Source organism: Neltuma alba, unplaced genomic scaffold (genome assembly GCF_004799145.2).
Source record: "Neltuma alba isolate B1F8T4 unplaced genomic scaffold, ASM479914v2 tig00006999_pilon, whole genome shotgun sequence".
NCBI classification, from domain to species: Eukaryota; Viridiplantae; Streptophyta; class Magnoliopsida; order Fabales; family Fabaceae; genus Neltuma; species Neltuma alba.
Window position 1 is genome coordinate 66,130 of NW_021634646.1, and position 10,067 is coordinate 76,196.

Genomic DNA, 10,067 nt, shown 5'->3' on the forward strand with positions numbered 1-10,067 from the left:
TTTTTAAGCAAAACAAAAAATTTTGTGGGCAAAATAAGTAAAACTTTTTTTTTGATAAAGACAATTAATATATTCCAATTTAAAGTTTTCAATTATTATTTTTAGATTAATTTATTTTTGATGGATGACAAAAGAATATTATTTTTTATATACAAATGAGTTATAGCTTAGTACTCATTTGGAGTTGCTTATTACAAACACATTTATGCAAATCAAAATAAAATTCATCTCATATACATACCTTGTATATTATAAATCACAGTTGAATTGAAGATTTCAAGTACCATTTCAAACAAGTCTTGTCAATGATCTCACGTTTCAGTTTAGCCATTTTCACTGTTTCTTGAGTCTTGATTCAATGTGATGAGCTAGTTTTGGTTTGGCTACCAAGCATAGTTTGGCACAAAACATGAATATATTATTTTTCTATTAAAATTTTGTCCATTAAAATAAAAATTAAAAAAGCATATTTTATGTCTAAATTTTTTCTCAATTATTGATTTAATCTAGGGTTAAGGAGCGCTCAGCATCTCGAACTATTTTTCCAGGTGCACCCAGTGTCCTAAAGTAATTTTTGATGTATCTAATATCCCAAACTAATTAAAACGGTACGTCCATATCCCGAGCTAACAGAAAAGTTAAGTTTGACCGTTACCTTGCTGACTCAGCTAAAGGTTGATTGAAAAATCCTACATGGTAGCATATGATGTGTATTATACCCACTAAAAATTCGATTTATTTCCTCTTCCTTCTAACGTTTATGTTCTATTAGTTTTTAAACTTAAAAAAAGAAAGAGCATCGATCCAGAGCAATTCACAGCGAACAAATTAGGGTTCAATCCTCACCCCCATCTCTCGCCGGTGGACTAAGCAAATCGATTGATTATGGATGACACCGAAATGAGTTAGGTCGTAATTATTAAGCCAAGAGCAACGGTTATTTCCGTATGCTTTCCTTTCTTAACCCAATTGCATACTCTTTTTGGGTCGGACAAAAATAACCATATTCTTCGCTTTTCTATTCTATATCCACCTTCCTCTTTTCACAATTAATTAATTTGATTGATTGAATAAATTTTCATTTTTGTCTCTATATATCTGTCGCTTCCCTCATTTAGCCTCAAGTTAGCCTTCAACGGTCTCTCAGTCTCTGGTTTGATCGATTCCCATTTATCTAAGGCCACAGAAATAGAAGTTTAGACGTCATCGCTATGGTGTCTCAGAAACTCGTCACCGCCTCCATCGGCTCGGTCGGTTTTGTCGGCTTGGACGAATTAAGCTTGGATGCCGCATCGTTGCTGGTCCATCGTGGCTTCAATGTTCAAGCCTTTGAGGTTCTTTTTTCTCCTAATTCTTCTATTTCTCCTTTAAAATGTTCTCGGCAAATCAGAATATTCTCCTTTTTGTTTCTTGATGAAAATGAGAAAGAGGGGGGTGATCATTGCATGTTCGATAGGATATGTAAAAAAAAAAAAAAAGGCCTCTTTTCTGTAAAAAGGAACCCCTTAGACTGGGTGATGAGGAAAATAGAAGCTTGATTACAAGTGGATAAGGAGGATGCGGCAGAAGGAGACAAGACGCGAGTCATGGACTTCGACAAGAACAACACTGAAGATATGCAGGAGGAGGAGAAGGAAAGGATGCTCATCGATGAACTCTCTGCCATTGAAGAAGATGCTAGGCTAGGGCAGACTTCTTCCATGCCTTCAATTTGTCTGTTTTAAAAAATAAAATTTGCATAGGGTGGGAGCATATGAGTCGGCAGATACTTGGATTAAAATTTAGTGATGTGGTATTGTTTCATTGGTGAGACCACAAATGATGTGGCAAACCAGGAGCATCTAAGAATTTCTTTAGAAGGAAGAGGAAATAAATCAAATTTTTAGTGGGTATACTACACATTAGATGCTGCTATGTAGGATTTTTCGGTCAACCTTAAGTTGAGTCAGTAAGGTAACGGTCAAACTTAACTTTTCTGTTAGCCCGGGATATAGATGCACTGTTTTAATTAGTTTGAGATACTGGATGTACCGAAAATTACTTTAGGACACTAGACGCACCCGAAAAAATAATTCAGGGTGTTGGATACACCTTAACCCTTTAATCTATATGCTTTAATTCAATAGAACTTACTTTCTATAATTTCTCATCCAAAGCAACTCAATTCTTATATAGTTTTTTACTCTGTTGAGCGGCTATAATTCTTGAACTCAAGAAAATATAAGGTTTAATTTACATGATCAGCCTATGGGACCACATTGATGATTCTGAGAAAATTTAGGAACTAAAGCTTATACTACCTCCGATTCTTAATATAAGATCTTGTTTGATTTTTATTTTGATCTTAAATATAAAACCTCAATCCACTTTGTCTCTCATATTTATACATTTTTTTTAAAGTAGCCCTTCTAACAATGATAGTTCTAGTCAATATACTTGATTAGTAAGAATATTTTAGGAAAGACAACACCTATTTAGGACAAATAACTAACTCAATTTACTTCCTTAATCTCCTCAAATTAGTCAATTGACTCTTATAATTAGGACCGAAGGTAGTATGATCCTAATAAAAAAAACTTAAAATTAAAAGTATACAAATAAAATAAAATAAAGTCAAGTCTGGACGGTTGAGATATGATACCATGACAAGCCTAAAAGATGACTCAGGAACTAATAGTTTTTCTTCTTTGGCCAAAAAAAAAAACAAGTTTTTCTCTGAGGATGACGTGTCGGTGGAACGTTTTGTGCGCCACTCAACGGGAAAAAATAGTTACCTTTTTCCTACGTGGAGTTCCCGTATCACATTTCTCTTTCTCAAGTCACTCTCATTCACTGACGTACGAAAAAGGGATAATCGCTTCCCCAGCTCGTTATTAGTACTGAAATTACCAAAATAGCCTTATCACATTTCCATCCGCCTTGCGCGTGGCTACCACGCCATATCGGCGCGTCTTCTTTTCAGGTTAGCTGGCAAGAATTAGGTCTATAAATTCCGAAAAGCTGCGAAGAACTCATAGCGCTGATCAAAAAAATCATCTCCACTTTTCCACCATTTATCATCTTCTCTCTCTACGAGCGACCAAATTTCTCAAATTCTTTATTCGTTTTCTCGAAGCTTCATCGAGATCGCGAGGCCACAGGCCTCCACCGACACCCAAATCGCAATTTCCCGCCGATTGTTGCTCGGAAATTTCGCCGATTGAGGCATCAGATTCTGTAATCCGATCGATTACAGGGCTGAAGTGGTTGAATTTGGAAATTTAGTCGCATGAACTGGTTCGGGAAGCTGGGTTTATTCTCGAATTTGAATTCTGATCACTTCATTACTTGTTTGTTAATTTTCATCCTCCATTTTTCACCTCAATTCCGTTCTTCTCTGTTTCAATTTGAGAAGAACCCTCTGGAGTGGTCATTAATTAATATTAATAGTAATCGCAATCCTAGTAGTGGAATATCTACACAATATGGAGTCTCGAAAGAGTAATCCCCAGATACGCAGAGGTTTGTTTTTTATCTTAGTTTTTAATTTTTTAATTCAAAGTCCCTTCAAGTATTTTGTTCGTTGCATTTGACTTAATTTCATTTCAGCTAGCATTTGATATGTATTTTAACAGTATCGCTTTGGTGATCGAAATGGACAGATTATAAAGGCTTTAGTCTAACTCACAAACAGTGTGAGCACGTGCATGTGTCAATTAGTTTTTCTTCATTTTGTTATGTGTTACTGATAGAGTTGTGGATTTTAAGAATCGAGTTGAAAAAGAGTGATCTTCTTATTGTACACTTTATATTAACCATGGAATACCTCGCAAATTCGAGATTGAAATTAAAATTATAGTTGATCTAGTCATATGGGAAGACTCTTTTTGGTTTGGTTTTTGTCCTTTTCTTATTTGATTTCAGTTCGTATATATGGCAGTGGTATGTGATATATTTTAACAAAATCGCTTTGGTGATCAGAGCGGAAAAGTTATAAAAGGCTTCAATCAACTCACAACTGTGCGAGCACGTGCACGGCCGCTTAATTTTTTCTTCCTTTCGTTTTGAGTTGTTGATGAAATCGTGGATTTTAAGAATCGAGTTGCAAAAAAGTGATCTTACGTGTTCTTTATCAAAGAAATTATATGGAGACATAATATATTTACCATTGAATACCCCGCAAAACTGGTGTTGAAACAAGAATTAAAGTTGATGTTGTTACATGGGCGGACTGTTTTTGGTTTGTTTGTATCTTATTCATATTTGAATGTCTACGGTACTATGCCAGCCTGTGGTTGCGCGTTGATCACTTCGTTATTTGTATTCAGCTTAAAGCACTTCATATTAATTAGGAATTACCTCCTTACAAAGTTCCTCTCCCCAAGTAATAATGTTCGGAGAGTCGTCTTTTTTGATATTGTGGAAACAAAATGTTCTAATTTGAGCTGTGTCTTCTGATGCTAACTCATATCTCACTCTCACTGTCACTCTCACTCATATCTTCTCTTCACTCCTGCAGCTCTTTGCTATGCAAACGTTAACGGGCAGCAGGAGAGGTCACCATCTGTTATTGTCATTGGCGGTGGTATGGCTGGAGTTGCTGCTGCTCGGGCACTTCATGATGCCTCATTTCAGGTATCTAAGCAAATGTGGTGAAATTTCTGTCATCCACCCTGCATCTTTGCAGCTTAGTTGACTTGTACACATTAAAGGAATGAGTCTGACTTGCGACTAATTTACATGCCTTTAGGTCTCTGCATATTAGATTAGCTTCATAAGTTTTATTATAAATTACACGTATAGAATTATTTGATACGGTAAGTTATCATAATCTTTGAAGGTTTGACGCAATATGCAATCTGTTTTGCAAAACGGCTATTATTTTTTGTTTCTGCTGAAGTTTCATTGTCAGCTGTTTTGTTGGTAAGACTGATCATGTAGAAGCCTGGCTGGGTACAGGCAATGGTATTGCGTGATATGGTTATCCTCCTTGCATGCCCTGAACGAGCAACTATAGTGAACTTACTAAGTTGGGACTGGTTTTGTATTCTAGTCAAATTAAACCGAATTCATTGAGCATTTTGTATTTAATGAAGGGGGCAGCTTACCCTCATTGTTTTGATCTTCATCTTCATCTTCCTTTCTCCCAATTTTTTTGAAAGGAAATTGACATGAATACGAGGACGTTTTTTTGCTTCAACAATGCAAATTATGGGGTGAAAACAATTTTCTACAATTAAGTTAAGAAGGAGAACACTGGATTACTTTCTTTCTATAAGATTTCACATTTGAGACTTACACATTTTCAGTAGTAGTTTATTGATCTTTGCAAGTTTCAACCCAGTTTTCTAGCACAAAGAGATGTTTAGATTTATGACTCTTTGCCAATATCTATATGGTTAAGTAGTGCATTTTTTTTTTTTAATCAGGTTGTTCTCTTGGAGTCACGGGAAAGATTGGGAGGCCGAATTCACACTAATTACTCATTTGGCTTTCCTGTTGACCTGGGCGCATCATGGTATGCCTTATTTATTGTATTTTTTATGGCCCTAATCTGTTTATGGTCTTGACAAGATAAACAAATCTTTTCTTACCTTGAAATGGCAAATTATTATTGATGGTTCAGGTTGCACGGAGTGTGCCAAGAGAATCCACTGGCTCCAGTGATTGGGAGGCTGGGACTTCCTTTGTATCGAACTAGTGGGGATAACTCTGTCCTATATGACCATGATTTGGAAAGGTAAACAATTGGTTTCTCTCTGTCTAGCTGTCACATAAGTCTGCTAGTTACATGGTTGATGAGCTATTCAATGTTCTTTCATGACCGTATTTTGTTTTGTTTTGATTTCTGCACCATCCATGCGTTAAAAAATATTGCTTACAAGTTCTTCTTGATGAATATTCATCAACTTGGGTTTTGCAGCTACGCTCTCTTTGATATGGATGGAAATCAAGTTCCCCAAGAATTAGTCAAACAAGTTGGTGAAGCATTTGAGACCATTTTGCAGGAGGTTAGCCATCATTTTAATTTATAATGGGTTGGTTTATATGATTAATTGCTGGGGCTATTATGAGCACTCTATCTAATGATTCTTCCTCACATCATGCAGACAGATAATGTAAGGAAGGAATTCAGTGCAGATATGTCTGTGCTCCGTGCTCTTTCAACTGTTTTTGAAAGAAAGCCTGAATTAAGGTTGTTACTGGAATGGATCTTTTTCTCCTTCTTGGTCTTTATTTTATTTATTTATTTATTTATTTAATTTTTTTTAAATTGATGGTAAAGTAGTGGGGATGCTAACATCAATCTTGAGTGTAGGCTGGAGGGGCTTGCCCACAAGGTACTTCAGTGGTATTTATGCAGAATGGAGGGTTGGTTTGCTGCAGATGCTGATACCATATCATTGAAATGTTGGGATGAGGTAATTGAAAGAAAATAAGGATGGTTGGATTTTTTTCTAAAGCTTGACTATCGCCGCCTTTTTCTAAAATGAAAAAGAGGAGATTACTTCACTATGTAATTGATTGATGGCAGGCAGATGATAAAAGAATCTGCACCAATTGGGTTTCTTTTGAACTCGTGTAGACTCTTTTGGGTTGGCTTTAAATTCATTGAAACATAAGCTTTGTTTTGTTGGATTGAAAATGAGCAGGGAAATGATGATACATTTAATTGTGTCTTTTACATTTTTATGTATCTCCTTCACATTTTCACTCCATTCAAGTATAGCCTTAAAAGTGTCAATCGATCATTCACTTGTATCCTGCTAAAATAAGGCTGAAACAGAGAGGTCTGGGTTTAAAACATACTATCTGTAGTTTTGAATGATATTTAGGCTAAAAAGGTTTGTAATTGCGTGGGTGCAGTGGCAGTGGACAGCTGCACACCTAGCAGCTGCATTTTACTATGAGTTCTCACGCACCTTCATATGGTACTTTCCATCTCCTGGTCATCTTGGTAATCACTCTGTATTATATCAGAGCTTGGTAAACCCATAACTAATGAAAGAGTGGAACTTAATGTGTGGCTAGGAAATCAACTCTGCTGAGTCTTGGATTCTGGAATGTCTCACAAAGAAAATTTGTTGGTTTAGAAAACAGGACTAAGTACAAGCAGAAAAATTAAAGGGTTGAATTTTTATGTTTACCTCGAGTTCTTATTTTTTTAACTTTGAATTTGCTTCTTACTTCTACCTTTTTTTCCTCTGTATTTTACACACTGAATGATCTATTCTCTTTGGTGTTACATACAGGTAGCTCCTGTAATGAAAGAAAAAAATTGTAGAGTCGTCTCATAGCCAGGTGCATGAGTCTTCAACATGCATCCTTTCTATGACCGATAGATTATGTAAATTTTCCATAGTCATCATATAGGATTAAGTATCACAATGACATGCAGAGAGATTAGTTTTGAGGATGCCAAATGACTTTGGTGCTACAATTCTTGTGGGAATAAATAAAAAAGTTTATTTTGGGCGAATTGCTCATCATGTAGAGCAAAACGAATGCCAACATGATGATGATGAGTATCTGTTCCTTAACATTTGCAACAAAAGCCACTGGTATGCCAACAGTCGTTACATATAGTCCTCAGTCTCTTTAGCATAGTTGGTGATACATATTCCTGTATTTTTGGCTCCCCCTTTTTCGAGGGGTGTGGGGAGGGGGCAGGGAATGAGATGTGGGGATTTTATTTCACCTGCTAGTAAAGCAGTTAACACTAGTGTTTGAGATGAAAAGAGATAACACTTGGTTGAAGTTCTATGAGGGTTTGTTATCAGGTTTTCCAATGAAAATGCAGCATGTTATTGATCCTTTGGAAGAAATTTCTCCACGTCATAATTACATTAACCTGATAACCAACACTTGAGAATTTCGTCTAAGTTTCATGATGGAAAAACCAAGTCCTGCCATGTATATGTTTAAATTGTCATAGTAGACTGGGAATGACTTCATATAGTGGCCATACTAGCGCAGCTGCTAGAAACCTGTGAATTTATTTTCATTTCTGTCCTTTTCTATTTTTTTAAAATTATTTCTTATACATCTCTTAACATGCACTTGCAGGAAGTTCTGCTCCCTGGTGGCCATGGTCTCATGGTTAGGGGCTATCTGCCTGTTATACATACCCTCGCCAAGGGTCTTGACATTCGCTTGGGACACAGGTACAGAGATGGTTTGAACTTACTTTTACTTGGATCTGTATGTCCTGTTATGCATCTTAACTATATCAGCCGGCATTGATAATACATCTCTTCAGGGTCACAAAAATAACAAGGCGATACAACGGAGTAAAGGTGACAGTGGAAAATGGGGAAACATTTGCTGCAGATGCTGCTGTTATTACTGTTCCTCTTGGGGTGCTCAAATCAAAGAGAATCAAGTTTGAGCCCAAGCTCCCTGACTGGAAAGAAGCTGCCATTGCTGATCTAGGGGTGGGGATTGAAAATAAAATAATCTTGCACTTTGAAAATGTTTTCTGGCCGAACGTGGAGTTCTTGGGAGTAGTTGCAGAGACATCTTATGGATGCAGCTACTTCCTTAATCTCCACAAGGCGGCAGGTCATCCTGTCCTTGTTTACATGCCTGCTGGGCAGCTAGCAAGAGACATTGAGAAGATGTCTGATGAAGCAGCTGCAAACTTTGCCTTCACGCAACTCCAGAGGATCCTTCCAGAAGCATCTTCACCGGTAAATATACATGTTTTATTTATTTTTTACAAGAAGCAAGAGTCTCTATTCCTATTACTTGGTTTAGGCTAGCTTTGGGAATCCTGATGCTTTTTGGCCTTAGAGAGAGAGAGAGAGAACAATACTGGCGCAGCTTTCTTCTTTTGTTTCATCATATGGTCTACTTATCCTGTCATATGGATTGCTCAAATGTTGCAGATTCAGTATCTTGTGTCTCGGTGGGGCACAGACATTGACTCACTAGGGTCTTATAGCTATGATGTGGTTGGAAAACCCCATGAACTGTATGAGAGGTTAAGAGTCCCGGTAGACAACTTATTCTTCGCTGGGGAAGCCACTAGCTTTAGCTACCCTGGGTCTGTGCACGGCGCATATTCTACTGGAATGATGGCTGCTGAAGACTGCAGGATGCGGGTTCTGGAACGTTATGGGGAGCTAGATTTGTTCCAGCCGGTGATGGGCGAAGAGTCATCGATGTCCATCCCACTTCTGATCTCTCGTATGTAAACTTGGGGTTACGCCTTGAGTGGATAATTTTATGCACACAAACAAATCCTACATCAGAAGTTGGCGAACACTCCAGTTCTGTTGTGATTACCCTGATTTTGAGAGGGGGAAAAACGTGTCTGTTGGTGTTCCTTGTTCCGTGGTATTGTGCGGTCCGTTTGTGAGTCTTAATAGCTGTGACCTGGTAAAATATTGTATATGGATGGATCCGCCAGGTCTTGGGATTCCTGGAATACGGGTTATGGCTCATGGAAAACTCAGAAATGCATCTTTTGTTTCATGATGTAGCTGTGTTTCTGACATTTTAGAACATATAAACTGTTATTTATAAATGAGGTTTTCGTCCTAGTACCGGTACTGAGATATTTGATGTTACCGCCTAAAAGTATCTGTGCTATAGTTTCGGTCATAGTGGTGAGTATGAAAATACTGAATATTACTACCTTCAGTTTTAATTATAAGGGCTAGTTAGTTGATTAATTTGAAGAGATTAAGAAAAAAAATTAAGTTAATTATTTGTAATAAATGTATTATCTTTCTTAAAATATCTTTGTTAATCAAGTACTCCTCCGATCTTAAATGTAAGACCCTTATACCAGTGTGGTATAAGGGTCTTAGGATCGGAGGAGAATATTGGTTAGAGTTACTATTGTTAAAAGAACTATCTTGAAGAAAAAAAAAAGTATAAATATGAGAGACAGTGAATTGGGGTTTTATATTTAGAATCAAAATAAAAGTTAAACAATGTCTTATATTAAGAATCGGAAGTGGTATTTTTTCACTAAGTAAGGTTGAGGGGGAAGAGATCTAATTTTCTACAAGAATGAGATGATGAAAATTATTCATGCTTTTTTTTTGTCAGGAAAATTATTCATGTTTAAAAGAGTTATT

The 10,067-nt window shown here is 36.8% G+C and overlaps 1 protein-coding gene across 1 annotated transcript; it reads left to right on the top strand.

The window, feature by feature from the left end:
* Nucleotides 1-3,032: 3,032 nt before the first annotated feature.
* Nucleotides 3,033-9,524, top strand: LOC114751651 (polyamine oxidase 2). Its single transcript, XM_028940316.1, has 10 exons — nucleotides 3,033-3,501; nucleotides 4,499-4,614; nucleotides 5,409-5,497; nucleotides 5,606-5,719; nucleotides 5,903-5,990; nucleotides 6,090-6,175; nucleotides 6,299-6,401; nucleotides 8,047-8,144; nucleotides 8,240-8,669; nucleotides 8,868-9,524. Exons 1-10 carry the CDS (start codon nucleotides 3,465-3,467, stop codon nucleotides 9,174-9,176), a joined length of 1,470 nt encoding a protein of 489 aa, XP_028796149.1. The 5' UTR covers nucleotides 3,033-3,464; the 3' UTR covers nucleotides 9,177-9,524.
* The last annotated feature ends 543 nt before the right edge of the window (nucleotides 9,525-10,067 follow it).

Bases quoted from the DNA above. Each gene is read 5' to 3' on its own strand.
- LOC114751651 (XM_028940316.1), top strand. From the start codon at position 3,465: ATGGAGTCTCGAAAGAGTAATCCCCAGATACGCAGAG. The intron at 4,615-5,408 runs GTATCTAAGCAA...TTTTTTAATCAG, and splicing joins TTCATGATGCCTCATTTCAG to GTTGTTCTCTTGGAGTCACG. The intron at 6,402-8,046 runs GTAATTGAAAGA...ATGCACTTGCAG, and splicing joins CATTGAAATGTTGGGATGAG to GAAGTTCTGCTCCCTGGTGG.